General features: G+C 40.0%; 1 protein-coding gene across 1 annotated transcript in view; it reads left to right on the top strand.

Annotated features, from left to right (window-relative positions):
* Positions 1 to 22,058, top strand: part of TGFBR3 (transforming growth factor beta receptor 3) — a 188,211-nt gene that overhangs the window by 97,488 nt on the left and 68,665 nt on the right. The window contains exon 4 of the mRNA XM_012790895.2: positions 16,054 to 16,191. Coding sequence (XP_012646349.2) covers positions 16,054 to 16,191 — 138 coding nt within the window. The remainder of the gene's footprint in view (positions 1 to 16,053; positions 16,192 to 22,058) is intronic.

Genomic DNA, 22,058 nt, shown 5'->3' with positions numbered 1-22,058 from the left:
ACCAAACATATAAAATAAGAACCTCTTTTCCCTATTAGCTTAGTAACTTCATGCTTATTAACCTGAAGATAAAACAGGGAGAAGCCATAAAGACTGAGCAAGAAGCCAACCCATTCATTTCTGTCTGTGAAGCATTTAGGTGTTAGACGTTACTAATTACTTCCTTATATATTACAAACAGCAGGGCTAGTGGGGCCCATGGAACAATAAATTCGGTGGGTAGCAGACTCCCCGCTGATTCACTGAACATCTTGCTGAAACTCCAGAAATTGTGCAAGTGGATCCCTTCCCCACAAGAGATTCAGGAAGCAGCACTACACATGGGGCGCATCCCAGAGAAAAGGGGTATAAAAAGCGTGTGTACACGTCACATAGTTCTAGTCGAATTCCCAAATGTTCTTGTTGAGGGTGGTTTACATCACATATTTCTCACTATAGCTAAGTTTTTAATGAATGCATTGTGTATTGCCAATATAATCAAAGTCTGAGGATTTTTAGACAAATTACTGCTAATGGGAATTGTATATTTTTCTTACCTAATTTTTGAGGATGTTATAAGGCTACTCAGGTGGACCACTTTGAGTTCCTTAAAAAAGAAAAAAACAAGTTCTATATATTCAAGCTATAGTTAACATAGTTAATAATTAAATTAATCATACTAATAAAAATCAAGGGCTTTTATAAAGAAATTTCTAGGGTGTTTGTTGTTGTTGTTTCCTTGAGACAATGTTTCACTCTGTTGTTGGGACTGGAGTGCAGTGGCATCATCATAGCTCACTACAGCCTCAAGCTCCTGGGCTCAAGTGATCCTCCTTCCTCAGTCTCCTGAGGAGCTGGGACTATAGGTATGTGCCACCACACCCAGATAATTTTCTTTTTTTAAAATTTTTTGTACTGATAGGGTCTTGCTTATATTGCCCAGGCATGGTCTGGAACTCCTGGACTCAAGAGATCCTCCCACCTTGACCTCCCAAAGTGCTAGGATTATAGGCATAAACTACTGTGCCTGGCCTGAAATTACTGTTTTTAAGTTGCTATACTTCATTGTTGTTGCTTCTATATAGTGCAGAAATAGTAGACTGTACTTTCTTATTTATTATTTAAACTATAGTGTAGATTTAGGGTAGCAGATCAGAGATTCTAGAACAGACATTTTCTAATTTAGTGTTTACTAAGGTTTAGAGAATTCCTTTCTTAAATTTATAGGAATTAATCCATGTAAAGTCAGCATGAATAAAGTCTAGAGTTTTATCAGAAAAATCACTGTCCCTTTTTTTGTTTGTTTTTAAATTAAGGGTTGATACCAACAGCTGCTCTAGCATGGGGCGAGGTAACTTGATATAATGGCATACATTTTTACCCTGGTCTGCTCTTACAGCAGATTCGAAATGGTTGTTTTGGAAAATGTGCTATGAATTTCTCCTCAGACCTTCGCACCAAGGCGGACAGTTCAGCCTGGCAAATCCTTGGCACTTGGTGTGCATCTTCCGTAACAGAACTCTGATGCTGTGCCTTGATGCCTTGAAATCTGCACAACAAAATGGTGCTTGAGGAGCAGTGTTTACTTTGATCATTTTTCAACTCCTGTGCCCTAGCCTTTTCACAGAGCACAGATTGCTTTACCAGAGTTATGGTGCTGAAGCCCATGGACTGTTTTTGTAGTCTGGTTGCTGTGGTGATTCTTAGCCTTCCATGAAACTCCCATCTCCAGGGAAACAGAAACCTTTGCAGCTGTCTCAACCTTTTTGGTGTCGTATCTGGTGGAGGTCTTCGCCGAGCTTGTTCAAGCCGGAGAACGATCGGTTTGTGTCAGGGTAAGCAAATACATGGGAACAGGGCAGCTCATTCAGGATATGTTGCATTTTAAAATAAACAGCTCCCTTTATCCTTCCCCCCAATCATGTGGGGCCTTTGAAGTATCTCCAAGTCTGGCCGAAGCCAGAGTGAAGTGAGCATGGAGATGTTGTTGGTCATGATAATGAGTTGGTCATGCTTATGAGTAAGAGCTCTGGGCGAGGGACCGAGGAAGTTTATGGAGTTGCCAGGTGGGGAAGGAAGAGAGTTGGTGGCAAAGGGGAAACTTAACGGGGCTTGCGTGTGCCCAGAGAGCAGAAGTTGCTTTAGAAAAAGGATGTGGGCCAAGTCCAAGGATGCCAGCAGTTTGGCATTTGGAGGACTGTGAGGAAAGCTGTTTTGACTTTATACCTCAGTGGAGGATAGTATAGACAAGAGCTGCTTTCCATAGGAACCAAGGGAATAGAGAAAAATAGCTGTGGTTTTCGAGGGTAGAAGTAATAGCTAATACTCAGAGAGCACTTACTATGTGCCAGTCACTGTTCTAAGTGCTTTACACAAATGTCAGATTTAACGCCTCGGCATCTGATGGGTTAGGCACAACTGAGATCCTCATGTTACACTGGATGAAACTTGTGCCCTTGAGTCTTAACGTACTCGAGTCCCCAAGGCTACTCAGTGGAGAGCTGAGATTCCAACCCAGGGGCTGGCTCTGCGTCACTGTGCTTAACCACCAGGTCAAGCTGCCTGTGATTTAGAACGGAAGGCACAGTGACCCAAAGGATTGGGTTACAGGAAATGCTGGCCAACTGGGAAGAAAATGTAGATCTTGGAAGAGATTAAATTATGCTTTATAATGTGTGTGTGGATTCATTCATTCATTCATCGTTAAATACTTATATAGTTCTCTCTTAAGTGCCAGATACTGGACTAGGTTCTAAGATGATACAAAGTCAAGTCCCAACCCCTCCTCTGAGATAGTTTGTATGTCCAAAGTTAACCTAATACAAGGCAACAGATGCCGGATGCTCTCAGAGAAGGGTCAACAGGACGTAGGTCAGGAGCATCTGCAAGAAAGAGCTTCCTTCTGGGGGCACTGATGGCACAAAGCAACCCTCCATGGTGAGTGGAAAATTAATAGAAGAGCAAACAAAAATCACAAAAATCATATAGTCTTACTACTTGTTGACTCTGGTTAGAAAGTTTGTTTGCTTAAGGATGTGCAAACTGATGTCTACATTGTGTAGGTAATTTTGAATTTCTCAGATTTCTCTCTCTTTCCAAACTAGGGTATTTTAGAATATTACTAATCTGTAATGGTCTGGACAATGTAACTCTTTATCATGTTTTTGAGAGAATAGTAAAATTTTCCTCATACTGTGGAGTTTACAAAGAATTTTATTTATAGAAATGTAAATTATTTAACCGCAATCCTGTGCAATTGTTTTTTTTTTTTAAGGTTCAGAGAGATTTAATTTAATATTTTATAAAAAAATGATGGCTTGTTTCAAGCTAGTTTTAATTTTGGGATCTGCACTTATAAGCAGGAGGCCACAAGCTCCCAAAGACACACACATTCCCAGACATGGACAGATAGGACCTGAACCTACCAAGATAGTATTTTGAACTCTTTATGAAATAATAAAGAACTGTCATCACTTCCCTAATAGATTCCTGCCATTTTCTTTTGACATAATTGTTGTTCAGAAATAGTCTCAAGAACTTTATTGTAGTGCTTATTACCATGTATATGGATTTTTAAAAACAAATTTAGGGAACTTCTTCAGAGAAGAAATGAAATAGGAAGTAGGTAAAGAGATTCTGAAAAATCTTAAGAAAAATATTCAGTAATGAAGTCATGGACTCGCTAGACTCTAGGATCAGAAGGGGTCTTTGTGGTCATCCTGTCCAGCTTATACTTAGTTTGGGAATTTTTTTTCCAAAGTATCTCTGACAAATGTTCATCCAGCCAATCTAAGCAGTTAGGAAAATTGAGAAGGAGTGGGGAAAACAAGAACATATATCATGGTGACAGATTTTGCCTGTTTCCTAACAGAAGTTTGGGTCTTGTTTTTCCTGCCTGGGAGACCCAGCCCAGCCCAAACTGCTATTGCCTCCCCCCTATTCCTGACATCATCTTCTCTCTACATATACCTGAACATATCTCAGTCATGGTGTTGAATCATCTTTTCATGTACCTGTCCTCCCTTTGATGTGTGAACAAATTGGGAAAAGACAGGCTGCATCTCACTTATCTTTCTGTTGCCAGTAATTGACATGGTGCCTGGTATATATTAGTAGTAGCTACTTAACTAATGCTGTTTGGATAAATGAAAAAAAATGCATAGGAAACACAAGTTATTATCTGAAGCTAGCTTAGTGTGTGGCTTAGCTTTGGCTGCCTTGGATGAAAAGTTCTGAGGATTGATATGACCTTTCAGCTTTCAAGATAAAATGAATCCCTTATAATAATTAATGAATAATAAAATGAATTCCTTATAATATAATAATTTCCTTATAGAAATATCAGAAAATTCCTTATAGTAACACATGAAGGTCTTTTCCAAATGAGATTTTAAACACCAAACTTGGTCTGGTCCATCCCATATGAAAGTTCAAATCACATTTTTGTATGTGTGTTAAAATACACACAGCATAAAATTTACCATTGTGATAGTTAATTTTAGGTGGAAACTTAACTGGATTCAGGGCCAGATAGCTGGTAAAGCATTAGTTCTGGGTGTGTCTGTGAAGGTTTGTCTAAAGGAGATTAGAATTGGAACCAGTGGACCAAGTAAGGAATATTCACCCGCACCCAGTGTGGGTGGGCACCATCCAGTCCATTGAGGGCCCCGTAGAACAAAAGGCAGAGGAAAGGGGAATTTGCTGTCTCTTCTGGAGCTGGAACACCCATCTTCTGCCCTTTTGAACATCAGGACTCCAGATTCTTGGGCCTTCAGACTCTGAGAACTTGCACCAGGAGGCTTCCTTGGTTCTTAGGCCTTGTCCTGGAACTTGTCCTGGGACTAAGAATTATGCCATTGGTGCCTTGGTTTTCAGGCCTTCAAAGTCAGTCTAAGCTATGCCACCAGCTTCCTGGGTTCCCTAGCTTGCAGATGGCCTATTGTGGGACTTCCAGCCTCCCTAATCTCATCAGCCGATTCCCATAATAAATCCCCTTTTATATATCTATATATAAGATAGTTTTCTCTGGAGAACCCTGACTAATACAACCATTCTAGCTATTTTAAGGCATGCAGATCAGTGACATTTGTATACTCACAATCTTGTGCAACCATCACTACTGTCTAGTTCCAGAATATTTTCATTCCCCGGAAAAGAAACTCCATATCAATTAGCAGTAACTTCTAATTCTTCCCTACCCCCAGCCCCTGCAAACTCTGATCTGCTTTCTGTCTCCATGGATTTGCTAGTTCTGGATATTTTGTATAAATGTAATCATACAACATGTAGCCATGTGTATTTGGCTTTTTTCACTTTACATAACATTTTCAAGGTTCATTCCTATTGTATCATGTATCAGTACTTCATTTCTTTTTATGGCCAAATAATATTCCAGTGAATGGATAATGTTATGTTTTATTTATTTATAACACATTTTTGTAAAGAGATTTGTCATATCGTGAGTTAAATTTCCTTTTTTCTGGCTACACATCACAAATTTTAGTTACTTCTGTAAGATCCTGCTAACTTTGCAATACACGTTTAAATTTATAATCAAGGCCTGAATATTTTGTAATGCAATCCACCCCCCATGCCCCCCACACTCCTCTTCTACTTTTCCCATTTTGGCTGTTATTAGTTAGTGGTCTTTTCAAAGCATGAGGTAGAGGGAGAATTGTAGACTATATTAGTTTTGCTGAAAATGAAAAGTAGACTAGTGACTATTGACTTAATAAGCATCTAGGAGTTGACTGAATTATAAAATAGAGCTTAAGCAGTAGATTTTGATATCTTTTAGGACCTTCCAGACTTTGGTTAGAATTAGAAAATTCTTTAGAGATTCTTTTTGAAAGAATAGCTTGGACCTTCTCTATTTGTGTGGGAAACCAAGCCTTCACAATACCTTCAAACTCTTTAGGTACAGGTGGTCCAGCTTTCAGTTAGCAGCTTGGTGAAATATTTGAGAGTCTTCCACGTTCAAGGCACTGAGTGGAATTCAGATATTGGAAACTCATTTTAAGTATAAAAGGTAAGACTATAAAAATAAAAGTTAGGACATAGGATTTCTGTATGTTGAAGCAGAACCTTGTATTTCCCAATGTCAGATATGGGAACCAAAACTTTTAATTACTCCCTTGGAAGATAATTCATATCTTTCTGTTGCTCTATCATGTTCACAAATTACCTTTAATATGACTTGATTTACCAGGGTTTAAATTTGCTGACTATGTATATAGCTTTGACAAGATGACAGTATCTTCATTGCTGAATGGCTGGTCTAGTATTAGTTATGTAACTTGAAAGTGCAGTGGTTTATGTTAGAATTTGCACTTTATTTCCTTTCTCTCTCTCTCTCTCTCTTTTTTTTTGAGACAGAGTCTCATTCTGTTGCCCAGGCTAGAATGCCCTGGTGTCAGCCTAGCTCACAGCAACCTCAAACTCCTGGGTTTAAGTAATCCTTCTGCCTCAGCCTCCTGAGTAGCTGGCACTATAGGCATGCATCACCACACACAGCTAATTTTTTCTATTTTTAGTTGCCCGGCTAATTTTTTTTTTTGTATTTTTAGTAGAGACAAGGTCTTGCTCATGCTCAGGCTTGAACTCCTGAGCTCAAGCAATCCTCACAACTCAGCCTCACAGAGTGCTAGGATTACAGGCATGAGCCACTGTACCTGGCCTGAACTTTATTTCATTCTGAGGTAAAATCCACTCCTAGGTCCTGCTATGACCTTCAGTTTTGATTTACCCATAAATAAATGTCTACAGGGTCACCGTTCAGATTTCCCACAATTTAGGCCTTTTGCTTACTTCTTTCTTTTATTTTTTCTTTTTCCTTCATGTTATTAATAAGTACTTAAAGGATTTTTAAGGTATAGAGTAACTATAACTAACTTTGTTGCCAGCTATCCTAATCTTTATTGTAGCTTTGTCATTTTCCAGTTAGAACAAATGTCTTGAATTGCTTTTAATTCTGGCTCAAGAAAATGATGAAACTTACACCCTTGAATACTGGCTTTAGGAAGATGATATCCCATCTTAGACACTTACCAACTATAACATGCCAAATTCTGTGTGCATATTTTGGCAACTTTCCCTCTGCTTTCTGTGATCATAGGTCTCAGCCTGAAGGCTCGTTGCAGGGCTTTGATGAAAACTGATTCTGCAGAGGAAAACAGGAAAAAGGACTGAACTCTAATGTGAATACTGCAAACTGCCTTTATTCTGTTGTACCTTTGGCTGTTCTAACACTGTTTTTTGTCTGGATTAGAAGCATGTAAAATTCTATGCCTCTAAAAGATAGTGGGACATTTGGTCAAAGGAAAGGTTTTTCAGGAAAAATGCTCCCCAAACATGGACTGATAATAATGTGTCCTCCCACCTTTGACTTTTGGGTTACTTCTCTGCTCTCACTCAAGATAGGCCATGCAACATTGAAACTAAAGTTCCTCTAAAAACATTTCCTTAAAATCATAACCTGGTAGATGAGGCCAGAATACTTTTAGGGGGCTGGTAGGATGAACTTCAGGAGTTTATTTTTGTTACAGCTTTCAAATGAAACCAGATTTCACAGAGTTCTCAATGTTTTCCTACCCTGACTAGAATTAGTTTCCTTAGAGAATAATTTAGTCTAATCCACATATCAACTGGGAGCCCCTGGTGTTCAAGGGATGGATTAGTTTGCACCTCTGCTGATTCCATGGCTTGTGGAAATCCAGAGGAGGGTCTATTTCTGCATATTGCCCGAGCCTCATGCTATTGTGGCTCTCTCTGCTTCCTGGGCTTGTTATTCTACACGTGATGTGTCTGAGACACACTTGAGTCACTTGGATTTGAAAGACAACCAGCATCTTGAGTTCCTTAGCACATTCACTCAAGATAACGGTGAGCATTACTAAAGCTTTTGTGGAGGGGATGAAGGAGAATTTACATCAAAGCTACTCTAGCTGCTTTAGCTGGTGTGTAGACATCACTGTTCATAAAAATATTTGTTGACTCATCCTCATGGACCTGTTCACTGGCCTGTTAGCTTGTGCTAGTTCCTGAGGGCATCTTGCTTAAAACTCAGTCCTCCTCCTCTCTTCCTTATCTTTCCTTCTTTTCCAGTAGTAAAATAGTGCCTGCTGCCCACTCCTGCAGAGCAGCTTCCTATTTTGTAGGACCCAAGGCTGACACCCAAGATTAAAGATGAGGGTGAGAAGGTAGGAGGAGGGAGAGAGACAGAGACAGAGACAGTCATTCTTCTCCCAGCATTGCCACTTTCTAGCATATGAGTGTGGCTAGAACACCAAGTTCTGTCTTTAAAATGGGAACAATTTGACAACTATACAAAGCAGTTCCTTCTGATGAGAGCAGTAAGTCTTAACTCAGTAGAAGGAGCCATAGATCTGCCTATTGTCTTTCCTTAAAAAGACGATGATGGTTATCACTAATGCTGCCACAAATATTTTTATTAATAATCCAAGTGTAGTATCTTTGAATATCCATATCTTAATAATTGCTCCTCTCCAGATTTCCATTTTCTGCTAAAAAGATAACATGGTCCCCCTATTCAGATTTCTTACCAGCTTCAAGGGAATCCAAATGCCATCCTTTGATGCTAGGGGAATCTTAAATCACTACCTGAACACCACTGCATTTTGTGTTTTTGCTATTACAAATGTACTAACTTTAAGATGGTACTTAAACAGAAATAAGATGGTACTTAAACAGAAATCATTATTGAGATCTATGACTGCAATTGGCAGATGGAAATGATTATTCCGGTACCTAAATCTTGAGGGAATTTGGTTCTTGCTATGCCTGTTTTGTAAATCAGTTTCTAATAATCACCCCCAACAGTTCCTTTATTATGCAGCTCAATTTAATGCAGTACTGACACATAGGCCATTCTGACATCCTATTGGTAAAGACATGCATGTCACAATACTGGTTTACTAAACAGGGTAAATAGCAAAAACAAATTTCAAGTCCATTCATTAGTAAAAGTTGGGAGGAAATAAATTTACTGAGTGCATAGTTACACGGGGCTTTGGTTATATATTAGTGTTGGAAAGTAAAATAAAGTGATTGTAATGGGCCTATTTATGAGTTTGACAGGGACTATAGAAAAAGATAAAAGCACACTTTTTTCCCTGCTTTAATCAATATGCAAATACTGAGTTTCTTCAATTTGCATAGAATTTTAATTTCAAACTGTTCTGACACACTTCATTGCCTGAATGAAAACCATTTAAAATTCTATGCATCTAAAAGACACTGGCACATTTGGTCAAAATTTTTTTATCTTTGTTATCTATCCCTGAGGAAGAAAACACCCGCCAAAGGTTTTCTTTTCACATTTTACATATTTGTGTTTGCATAACTATTACAGATACCAAAAAGTTTCCATTTTCTTTTTTTGCCTAGTCTGGTCCCCATGGGTGGCACTGGGCTGCTCTACCCTGTCCTACAGGGGTGATAATCAGGGGGTTGGTGCCCACCGAGCCTGGGTGTGGCCCTGGGATCCTCCCAGCACACCTTCCAGGCAGCCCCTCTCTCTCTCATTCTGGTAGTTGGAATCTGCTTGCTTTTTTTTTTTCCAACTCTGTTTTCACGTTCAACTTGAACTTGACAGTGAAGTTAATGTACTCTTTACTACATGCACACCCCACCCCCACCCAGCCAGGTTTTGGGCCAGAAAACAGGACAGCCTGACTCTGTAACCATTTTTTGGGTGGCATTTCATTAATAACTTTTATTGATTCTTCCTTTCATTCATTCCTTCAGAAGACTTACTGACTGCTTACTAGGTGTACAGCCCTGCAGTAGGCCCAAGGGTGCAGAGATGAATGTGACTCAAGTTTCCACCCTTGAAGAATCCTCAAGGATTTCTCAGTGTGACAGAGGAGACAGGAGTCTAAGCAGACTGTCCTAGTGCCACGCAGAGGTAGAGACACAGGTGTCATCTGTGGGAGCAGAGCTGAGCTCTGGCTCCGCCTGGGGGATGGGAAAAATGCCCTTGGCGGTCGCATCCTGGGCTGGATGCCCGTGTCCATAGGGAGCACTGTGGCATGCTTCAGGCCGGAACCCCGAGAGGCTGTGTTGTGTTAGTGACGTATGCAGTATGCTGTTCACACGGCCTGTGCGTAATACTGGACAATAGAAAAGTGCCTGTTGGTGTCCTCAGACTTGCCATCAACCGTGGCCTGCTGGGCCGCCAGCAGCCTTCGTCACCAGCATGTGCCCACACCCGGGCCCGAGCTCTTCCTGTGTCTCTTCCCCGCAGCACTGGGCTGTGGGCTGCTCTGGGGAGGGGGGCCGGGGTCTCTGGAATCCCCTTGCAGCGCTCCCAGGACCCCTTCAGAGGGCCGTGACCTGTGGTTTCATAAATACTCTTCTGTTTATATGAGCTCTTGCCCCTCAACCCCCAACCCAAATTTAGTTCCCAGTATTTTTCCAGGGCATTCGAAATATGGAGCAGAGAGGGCAGACATTTTTCTGCATCACATTTCAGACTTGCATTTTAGGTTTTCTTTTTTTTCCTCTTTTATGGTTATATTAGATTTATTTTCAGAGGCTCCCAGGGAATCCTGGGATTAGGGGAATCCTCGATCATGTCCTTGTTGGGGGGAGGGGGATTCGTTTAGAAATTGACTGACCATGTCCCTCTCTGCACATTAAGTAGTTTCAAGACAAAACTGCTGGGAAAGAGCCTGATGTCAGTTGCCACAGCAGTGTGAAGTCTTTGACCTCGGTGCTTCTCTAGACCTGAACGAGGAGAACGTTCAGTTGACTGCCCAGAATCAGGGTGGGGACACTATGGGCTCAAGATTTCTTGCATTCAATACCAACTAATTGATATCTCTCTAGAAATTCAGAGAAATACAAAAATTAAAAATAAAGAAATTTTAAAGAGCTCTAAACCCAACCTTCCAAGAATATTTTAAGGGAATCCTTTTATACCAGTTCCCAAATGGTGAAAGACAAGCAATGGCAAATAAAATGTCAGCTGCAGGGCGTCCTCCGGCTGGAATGCACTTCAAACTCGCAGCAGCAACTAAATACTGTTCCTACCCTCAGCAATCCCTTGCACATTTCAGGTCCACCTGGGGGAAGATTGGAGTCCCTAAAAGTCCCTATATTGCCCAAATATAAGTGAAATTCAAGTTCAGCTGTGGAACCCTAGTTTCCTGGAATAGGTTTGTGCCTCTTTGTCCATCTGGGTGAAGTGTGGGTGCTGGGAGACCCAGATTCGGGATGTTTTCAGTTACTGCCAAGGCTGTTGCTAAGTGGATGTCCTTACCTCTGAAGAGGGGACAGATAATGGCTGTATACAGACCAGCATGTGACTTTGTGGGTCTTGATCATAGACACACTGTTGGAGTTCTTATCTATCTTAGTATAAACTGATTATTGAATCATCCATTTCAGAGCATTATTTGGTCTGGTTTTAGATAATAGGAATCTCTCTGGTAGTGTTTTGGATGACTTCACTGCTTCGTGGGTCCACAGGGGGGTGTTCTAAGAATCAGAAGTGTTGAAATAGAACTTCACTGACACGTTAGCAAAATTGGAGAATTGTTAGGCTGCCATATCAGTTGTTTTGCTCACTTTGCTTTTTTGTTTAACAAACCCCAGGAGTAAGGCTTCTAACTCATAAATCTTTGGAGATCTCTGTGTTAGAAATGTCTTGTGTTTATGCTGTGAATCTGGAGAAATTCAAAGGAATTTTCATATGGTGCCTTTCCATGAAGAGAGTAAGGTTTCCCATTTTCATAAAGTGGTTTACAGAGTTTGAGACAATACATAGTTTTTGCCTTGAAGATAATCCTTAGAGAACGGAGAAGCCTTCACCACAACAAGGTTCAGGGAAAACTGTCCTTGTTATTTCCTGGTGGTAATGTGGGCAAGGACATGCCTCCTAAGTGGGAGGTAGCAAGGTTATCTGTCCACTCAGAGGACTCATGCTCCTTAGAGTTGGCCTTGACTTTGGTCAAAATTGTGTTCAGATGTTCCAGAAAAACACTCAGAAAAGATCTGCTCTGAATTTCTTTATAAAATTATATCTAATATGTTTGTTGCAGTTCACAGATAACGTCAGAAGACTTAGTTAGGAATAGACGTGGTATAGAGCAGACCAATTAGTTCACCTCCATGTAGGGGAGGAATCCGTGTTGTATGAGGGCCAGTGTCTACATGCATGTAGGATGCAGCAAATTAGGTTTACCTGGGTTTTCTCACAACATCAGGAAGGCTGAACATTCAGCACGGTGTAAGACAAGCATGATTAGAGTAGGAACTCTTAAACTAGGCTCCATGGACCAGCATGTTGTCAAAGTATGGGTTTCAAGAGGTCACTGACACACCAGAAACTGCAGGTGAAAGTTTTTTAGGTCTGGGTTGTCAGTTTTTTAGGTCTGGTTGTTAAGTTCTTTCCCTGAAAGGATGACATCTTAAGACCAGAGGTGTAATTTCTAGTTTAATTAAATGGAGCCATTTTTGTTTCCATTTCTTCCAGCTCTTTTACTATGAGTTCCTTAACCTGGGTTAAAGGCTGCTTACCCTGGAGTTCATGGGTCCTGCAATGGATGTATTTTCCTGACACTGTATATAAAATTTTGTGTGAGATGGGGGTGTGTGTGTATGTATGTATGTGTGTGTGTGTGTGAGAGAGAGAGAAGAGGAGGAGAGGGAGAGGAGAAGGTTCATACCTACATTAAGTTCTCAAATGCTCTGTGACTCCAAGGACTTACAAAGAAGCCAGTGGATTTAGAGACTGACCATTTTTCCTTCTTTTGGGATGCATCCCCGTTAGCACCAGTAGCCTTCTCAGCTCACGTGTCCCCTACATTCAGTTCCTTATCCCTTATGAAGCCCATACACCAAGCTATTACCTGTATTTTTATGCATACACTTGAAATAGGATTGAGGGTCAACTCTTTAAATTACTCTTTGAGTTTCCAAGTTGGAAATCATTGGATACCATTTGTAGTATTTCTCCATGGGATATTTCTTTGCTAGTCTGCCTCAGTTCTGATTTTTAGACCATGATTGCTGGACAGTCTAATCATGGAAAACTACAGCAGGATGTCCTTAGGTTTGTAACTGTAGTCTATACTGAGCTATAATTGATCCTACAGATGAGTCTTCTTTTCTTTTCTTGTTTCAACCTGGGAGAAATTAGGTAACTTAGCCAGGATTTCTTTGAGGTATTCCGGGTATGTTCTCTCCACATTTCTGGGAGCTTTTATACCTTCATTCTTTGGTTGGTTGTTTTGGTTGTTCTTTATCTTCTCTTCAGCAAGATTTGCTCAAGTGGAGGGAAGGATAGAAGAGGAAGGTTGCTGAGGGATTAGGTGAGCGGGTGCTCACAGGACTCCATGTTCCTGCCAAATGATCTTTTTGAAAAAGTATTGGGTACTTTTAATTTCCCAATTGTAGTGTGAATTCTTTTTTGCCAAATAGCTTTTGGGGCTTTGCCTGGACCCTGTGTGCCAGAGTCAGAGATTCATCTTGGCCAGACACTGCCACATATTGAGGAGGGAGCCGTTTCCAGGAAAGCTCAGAGCTGTGCCTCTTAGAAATCATGCCTTGATTGTGCGAGCCAGGCCTTGACACTTTTGACCATCTGGAAAATTTTGGACATGAGCACCAATATCTGTCTCATACATCTTTTTCTTATTTCATAAGCTTTAAAAAAATTTCTTATTCATTTGAGATATATACTTACTGGATATGCAAAACTTTTGCATATCCATGAGCTCCAACAAGAATTGCATGCCTGAGGGCTGCAAAGAAAATCATCAGAAAATGAGTTGATGTACTTTCTGCAGGCATACGTTGCTATTCTTTGTGCTTTGATGGTGCTCAACAAACAGTTTGGGAATTGAATAAATAGGGAAACCTTTTATTGCCATGTGCTATTAGTGAAAGAGCATTGCTTTGCAGCTTTCAGGTAGTCTTGAACGTGTCATGATTTCATCCTCCTTTCTTCACTCTCCATAGTGTGTGCTCTCCATAGCATGCGTCTCTCTGTCCAGTTAATGCCGCAGTGTGACTCTGTGCCTCTGCACTCTTTCTACAGCCTCTTTTGTTTTTAGTGGCTATCAATCTGTGCACTTCTTGATGCATGCAGCATCTCCAAAGGATGCTGTGATTACAGTCTATACAACCAAGGAACATGTTATTTTGCTGTAGCTATAATTGACATCACTGTTCATTTAGTCCTTTGACTTAGCATGGTGCTGATGCCAAATATAAAAATGATCCTAGCTCTTTGTAGAGATAGCTCATGACAGGTTGAGTATTGCTTATGTTTTTGTTATTTGTCTACTACTTAACTAGCTAAATCCCTTTGATTTAATCTTCAGCCATTTTTACCTTTTAGGTAACATGTAAATTTATGAATTTCCTATGACAAATCAGTCAATATTTATTCGTGTGTGCACTGTTAAGCATAGTATTAAATGTAAGACATATCTTTGTCTACAGTCTATTTTGGCAATTAAGATATGCACACTCAATAGGTAATGAATAAGATGCTATTATATACTACAGCACAAATCATTTATAGAATAAAGTACTTTGGTGGCTTAGAAAAGCAGAGAATTAAAACATTCTGTTAGCACTTACTGAATGCCTACCATGTGCTAAAGCATGGATTTTGAAAGATAACTAAAGGTTAGTGCTTATTTATCAATGACCTGAGAGTATACTGTAATAAGTGACATGGGTCATAAGCAGTCTCTCTACAAAAAAAGGTAGGAATATGTTGAGATCAAAGTGGGCCAGCAGCCACTTGGAAAAGTAAAGTCATCCAGCTTTTAGAGCTATATCCCTGATGAATGTGTAGGCTCAGATCATAGATCTAGACCTGCGGTCCCCAACCCCTGGGCCACAACCGGGTACTGGTCTGTGGCCTGTTAAGAAATGGGCCACACATTACTGCCTGAGCTCCATCCCCATCTCTCATGACCTCCTAATCCCACCCCACCCTGTCTGTGGAAAAACTGTCCTCCATGAAACCAGCCCCTGGTGAGAAAAAGGTTGGGGACCACTGAATCTAGACCATTTGATCCTTTTAAGGATTATGGCTGAGATGTACTATTATTCCCAATGTGTCATTCGGTCTGTATCTTTCTAGCCTAAGTCCTTTTGTCCTTTCCCTCCCTTATTACTTTATGGTGATCTTTGGCAAGTTCACCCTGTTTAAATGTGTGATTCTAGGGTCTTACCTCACCCCCCTGTACAGAAAGCCAGGGTGGGACAGGTTTATAGGAAAGCATCTAGGGAGGGTTTCTTGGTGTGTCCTTTGGCTCTCCTGTGTTCATGTTGACCAACCTTGGCTTGTGTGTTCCAAGAGGATGTTGTTGAGTCCACGTTTTTCCATCTCTGCTCACAGGTGCCTTTTGGTGATGCTAATGACAGCAGTGGTAATCTGCAGTAGTCCTTGATCTGCTGGCAAAAGTGGCCACAGTTTTCCTATCCGGCTCATAGTTTTCTTCCCTGTTTTTTTATTTTTTTATTTTTTGGATGGTTTTTATTCTGTGCATTCTCTATGCTTCATTTCTTTGGAAAAGCCCTTCAAGCAAATAGCTGGGATGATGAAAGCACTGGCAGCTCCCCTTGGCAGCCCCTTTCTCTTAGCTTTCGGCACTTTTCTTTGGCAGAACTTGCTTAACTTTATAGAGGTTGGAGCTTACCTGGAGGAGAAGAAAGTTGTTTCTCCGGAGATTCAGAGGGATGACCCACCCCCAGGGGGTTCTGGTCTCCAATTTTAAGCTTTGTCATTTGGCTTAAAGGAAAAGGCAGTCCTGAGGGAAGGTAACTTTTATTCTAGGCTTGCAAATTTGGGGGGGGGGGGCGTGTTCTGTTTATTTGTGTTCTTTTACTAGGAGCTAAATCATGTTCTGGTTGAGATTAGTGTAGTTTGAACCATAGCCATTTTGTAGAAAATGGTCAAATATTGGCAGAATCTGAACTAGCTTATAGCTTGTTTCTGTTAATAGTTGTGAAAAAGTATTCTAGATGCTTCTCTGAGTGATTTTCATGGAAAGCCAATGCTAAGATTTCTCTCCTCTTTTCGTTGCGTCCTAGGTCACTCTGCACCTGAACCCCATCTCCTCGGTCCACATTCACCACAAGCCTGTCGTGTTCCTTCTCAACTCCCCGCAGCCCCTGCTCTGGCATCTGAAGACGGAGAGACTTGCCACCGGAGTCTCTAGACTTTTCTTGGTAAGCGTTTAAAACCTTCCCAAACTGATCCTGAGCACAAAGGTATAGTGGCCCTAAAACTTTGCAAGGAAAGGCTTGCTTTTGTTGAACTAATAGCAGTGTCCAAAGAGTGTCACATCTGGAGTGTGCACATAGTGATATCTGGATGGCATAGATAAGCATTCACAGAAAACAAACACCACCCACATGTCTTCCTCTGTGGATGGGGAGTCAGGTCTAGCTTGCACGTTAGAGCAGGCCTGTAGTCATACTCTGTGTGGCCTGAGCTTTTGTTTCAGCTCTGAGACTGTCATCAGGAGCACTGTAAATATTGTAAATAGCCACCAAGTGTGTGGTCTCTGACCACAAAATAAATATGCACAAACCCATTCTATTGTATATAACATAGTCCTAATTTCTGATATGAGGATCTGTTTGTTGAGAGAGTGACATAGTGAACTCCAAAATGAAATCATTTGTATTTTATTTTTAAAAAGCTGGAACCCAGCTCTCGTGGAAAGATCCAAATATTACCTACTATTTGTAAATCATGTCCTTTTGAGTTTGCCAGAACATTCAAGTTTGCTAGTTGTGGAGAAATAGATGGGTTGTTTGGATGGAATATTTTTGGTATGATATCATGTCTGATGATGAGCAACACTGCAACTTGGTGGCGATAACTCATATTGTCTATTGCGAGAGCTACATGCTAGTAATGTCCTCCTCGCTGCAGAGCCTGAGGCTTTTAAACTTCTCTTGCCCACAGCATCCAAAACAAGTAGAGTCCTCAATTAATAGTTTTCCTCTTGCCTAATAAATAAACTTTGCCTAATTAATGACTCTTAATCCAGACCTGTAGTTTCTCGTCACCTGTGTTTGAAGAGTCGTTTTAAAAACTCAAATTACCCATTGAATAAAGTAAGAATCTATAGTCTTTATGGTTAATAAGTAGATGAATAAATGAGTAAAAAAGGGATATCTCTTTTTTATAGTAGAATGTCAATAATACAGAAGGAATGAGAGTTAGAAAATCATTTTGTCACCATCATAGTAAAAGTTGATCAGGCAAGAATTATCAACAGATGCTAAATCTAGCGGAGGTGGAAGGAATTCGAGGAACAGTGTATTTAGATATTCTCAAGATAGCTTTTCCACAAATTACTTATTAATTAGAAAAGAAAAAAATAGTAGCTCTATAGAGCAGAGATACCCAACAATACCCAAGTGATCAAAATTCACGTTACCAATATGGGGCAGAGGGACGTTTGGTGCCTGTAAATGAGAAACAGCGTCACTTACGTAGTATTCTAGCTGGAAATGCATGTCACCTGAATCTAATCATAAGGCAACACAGGACAAAACCAAGCGAGTGACAGCCTGTAAAATAACTGGCCCATACTCTTCAAATATGTCAGTGAAGACAGTGAAGGGCTAGAAGCTGTTCCAGATTAAAGGAGACTGAAAAGACACATGAGATCCCGAGCTGCAGCCTGTTTGGTGGGGGTGGGGCAGCTGCTACAAAGGATGTTATGGGGAAAGTGGACGAAAGTAGAATTGAGCCTGTAGATTAAAGTATTGCACCAATGTTATATTTCTTGACTTTGATAATTACACTGTAGTTATCTAAGTGAACATCCTTTTTAGGAAATACAGTAAATACACTTAATGTTAAGGATTAAAGTGTCAAATCAGGAAAAAATATGATGTATGGAGGGAATAAAAGCAAATGTGGTAAGATGTTAAAGACTGATGAGTCTAGTTAAAGGGTGTGCTAGAGTCCTTTTACTGCCAACCTTGCTGCACACTTGAAATAATTTCAAAATAAAACATTTAAAAACTCAAAAGGTACATTTTTATATGGTAGGAGTAACTAATAAATTATAGCCTTTTCTGAGAATTGAAACTCTTACTACCTCTACATTAAAAAGGCCAAAAATTGGTAATTATTTAGTTGTTGTTGTTATTATTACTAACATGTTTATTTAGCCTTAGTACATTCTAGGTGTGCACTAAATGCTCTAATATTTTATCTCCTTTAATTCTCACAATAACCTTAGACAATGGTGTTTACCTCTCCTTATAGGTAGGGAACTAAGACTTAGGTTAAGTAGTGGCCCAAATCACAGGACTAGTTACTGGCAGAGCTGAGACTCAAACCCAGATAGGACTTACTCTGTAACTATTATAGAGACTCAAACCCAGATAGGACTTACTCTATAACTATTATAAACTGGGTCCCTTCATATTCATAATCATTGTCAGTCTCCTCTCATTAAGGTTATTTGTGGTAGTAAGATGAATGGCTGAGATCATAAGGTCATTATGCACATTAGCCCTCATGCTGTAGAGCTGTACTGTCTAATACTGTAAGAACTAGCTATGCCTGGCTATTTAGATTAACCAAAATTTAAAAGTCAGTTTCTCAGTCATGCTGAGCCACATTTCAGGTGCTCAGTAGCTACGTGGAAGTGATGATTATCACAATAGACCAGTTATGGAGTGGTTATGAGTGAAGGCTTTTGCCTATGCTGGTTTTAATCTAAGTAGTAACCTTGGGCAAACACAATTTCTCTAAGCCTGATTTTTCTCACTTGTAATATAGGAATAATAATAGCCCCTACACTGTAGGGTTGTTGTCTTGATTAAATTATATTGCAGGCAGGTGCAGTGGCTTATACCTGCAATCCCAGCTACTCAGGAGGCTGAGGTGGGAGGATCACTTGAGCCCTGGAATTTGATGCTGCAGTGAGCTATGATTGTGCCACCACATCCTAGCCTGGGTAGCAAAGCAAGACCCCTATCTCAAAAACAAACAAAAAATAAATAAGAGTATATATCAAATGTTTTGTTCCATGCCTGGCACTGATAAAATCCTAGACACTATGTTACCATTGCTGCTGTTATTTATTATTAGTCATAATGAAGACCAGTTGGGAAGGATGTTGAATTTACATTAGTAATTATAAAATATCTAGCTTGGTTGGCCCCAGGTTGAAAGGAATTCCAATTTTTCTGGTCCAGATGAAAAGTGGGGCCATATATGTTGCAGTTGTACTTACCACTTTCTGAATCCCTTCTTCAGTCTGCCATTCCACTGCTTTTAAGGGAAGGTATCTTATTCCTAGTTATTATTTGCTTTAATTTTGTGTAAGATCTCTAAGAACTGCTCCTTGGCCATCAGTTTAAGACACACCAACAATGAAAAAAAGGAGACAGCTTTAGTAAACAATTTAACATTGATCCTCTTTGGATTAATCCTGTGTAAGGAGATTGCAGATCAAGTGATGAACCTAAAACTGCAGACATGGGGGAGGCAGCACCAGGAGAAGTCAAGGACTTAAATTCCAGGACACCTGAACTCTGCTTTGCTGTCCAGCAGGCTTCCTTTAGGGAAAATGGTTCCCCCCTCTTGCGCCCTGCACATTTCTTCAGGGCCTGGAAGAGATGGTGGAACATCTGTTGTTCATTCAGGTTCGCACATCAGTAGACAACGAGTGATGCAAGTTTTCTCACCAGCTGGGCAGCTCTCCCCTTCCTCTCTGTGGCCTCAAATGGACTTCAGCGTCTGCTCATCTGCTTGACAGCCTTTGCAACAGAGGGAGCAGAGATGGATGGAAAACCAGTACTGTATTCTGTTTATCTGCTTATTGTTAGGGGTGAAAGTTTGCGGGAGTCAGAGGGGTGTAAAATAACTAAATTATTTTACATAAAGTATTTCATCAAACACTTCAGTGGAATCTCTGGAAGCTCAGGCTTAGCTTGTCTTCTCCAAGGTTACCCAAAGAGCTTAGAGGAGCTGAGGAGAAAGAGTGGGTCTCCTGACGCTTCAGTCCAAGATGCATGTGTCTTGTCTTCTTCCCTGATATGCTGCCGAAGGATTTGCATTGCTGTCTCAAAGCCGTTGTTACTTTCTAGGTAGAACTATAATACTTGTACAGTTTATTATTTTAAAAAATGTATAGAGTGATGAGAAAAATTCACTTAATGGCATTCACTCATTTGTCAGGGTGGCCTTTTAATTTAGATTGACATGTCTGCTTTGTTGTAACTGCCCACATTAAAAAAGGAAAACTTTCACAGTTAGTTAGGAGGGCCTTGTGTTACTCAGAACATCTCTCAGCCACCCATAAGGGTGATTAAAAAGACATGACACTTTAATACTGTCTCATAAAGGTGTCTTGTCTTTTCCTGTCAGATCATTTCAGTGTCCTTCTCATGATTCCATAGCACAGGCAAGAGGGAGCGCGTCAGGCAGGGAGAAAGTGTGATGATTTAGTTTTCTGTGCAGGTGCAGTTCCTTTATCTGGTGGTGGTGGTTACCCAGGAAATGGGAGTGGAATGAAGAGTGATTGTTTCAGGCGGGGTTTCAAGTAGCGGATCTTTGAGTGTGAGTCACACACATACACACACATGATGAAGCTGCCATAGCCTTATCGTTTGCCTTTGGCAGGATGTATGGCCCAGATGATACCAAGTAGGTAAGAGTTGTCTCTCAATGCAATCAGAAATAAAAATATTATAATAGTCCTACCCTCTCAGTGTATGGTGTTGAAACTATAAACAGAAATCTCTTAGAAGGTTCATGTAAGGCTATTTTATTTATGAAATCATTTCTACACTGAAGAAAAAAGTAGAGTAACTCAACTGGGCAATAGATGTCTGAACTTTCTACCTGGGTTTGCAAAAAAGATTGGTAAGAGCCACAACATTAAGTCGTCTTTAAATGAATAGACATTTCTCCAAAGAAAAGACACAAATGGCCAAAAAGAACATGAAAAGATGCTCAATATTATTAATTAGAGAATTGCTAATCAAAACTGCAATGAGATGGCACTTCACACTCATTAGGATGACCATAATATAAAAGGTAGATAACAAGTGTTGACAGGGATGTAGGGAACTTACAACACTCATACATTGCTGATGAGAATGTAAAACAGTTCTTTGGGAAATAATTAGGCGAAACACATCCACAAAAACTTGTCCACAAATGTTCAAAGCAGCATTATTTATAATAGCTAAAATGTGGAAACAACCCAAATGTTCATCACCTAATGATTGGATCAAAAAAAGCATTATATCCCTACAATGGATATTATTTGGCCATAAAAAGGAATGAAGTTCTGATACATAGCACAACATGGATAAGCCTTGAAAACATTATGCTAAATGAAAGAAGCCAGACACTAAAGGCTATATACTGTATGATTCCATTTATATGAAATGACCAGAACAGGCAAATCTATAAAGGTAGATGAGCAATTTCCAGGAGCTGGTGGGAGAGGAGAATAGGAAATGACTACTAATGGTATGGGGGTTTCTTTTGGAGTGGAAGGATAAATATGTTCTGGAATTACATAGTGGTGAGTATACCATACTTTGTGAATACACTAAGAGTAATGAATTGTGTAGTTTAAAGAGTGAATATTATGGTATGTGAATTATATTTCATAAAGCTGTTAGGAAGAAACCTTGCTGCAGCACTCTTTTAAAAAGTAATGATATAAAGTCAGTGAATTAGATTTTAAAATGTATCTTTTTACTTTATTCCACAGATTTATCTAATTTTGTAAAAAAATCTTGCTTTATTTGCATTCCAAATCTGAGCATTCTCTCCTGTAAGGTCTGTATACTTGGAGCCCTGGAAAAGTAGGAGTTTTCAAGATGAGACCCTAATGCCTGGCTTCTGATGTAAAATGTCTAGTCCAGAGGCCATGGACAAACTATTTATGTCAGGCTTAGTTTAGGAAAAAAGGGTATCTAAGATTAAGAAAGTCTCAAGAAATAAACAGCTTCTTCCAACCTCATTCACCCTTGGGATTACTGTGTTGTGATTTATTTTTTTCTAGCCAGTTATCATTAAAATCAGAGAAGAAATATGTGTTTTG

This window comes from Microcebus murinus, chromosome 2, assembly GCF_040939455.1.
Source record: "Microcebus murinus isolate Inina chromosome 2, M.murinus_Inina_mat1.0, whole genome shotgun sequence".
NCBI lineage: Eukaryota > Metazoa > Chordata > Mammalia > Primates > Cheirogaleidae > Microcebus > Microcebus murinus.
Note: the sequence above shows the minus strand (reverse complement) of the source record. Positions and strands in the feature narration are given on the sequence as shown.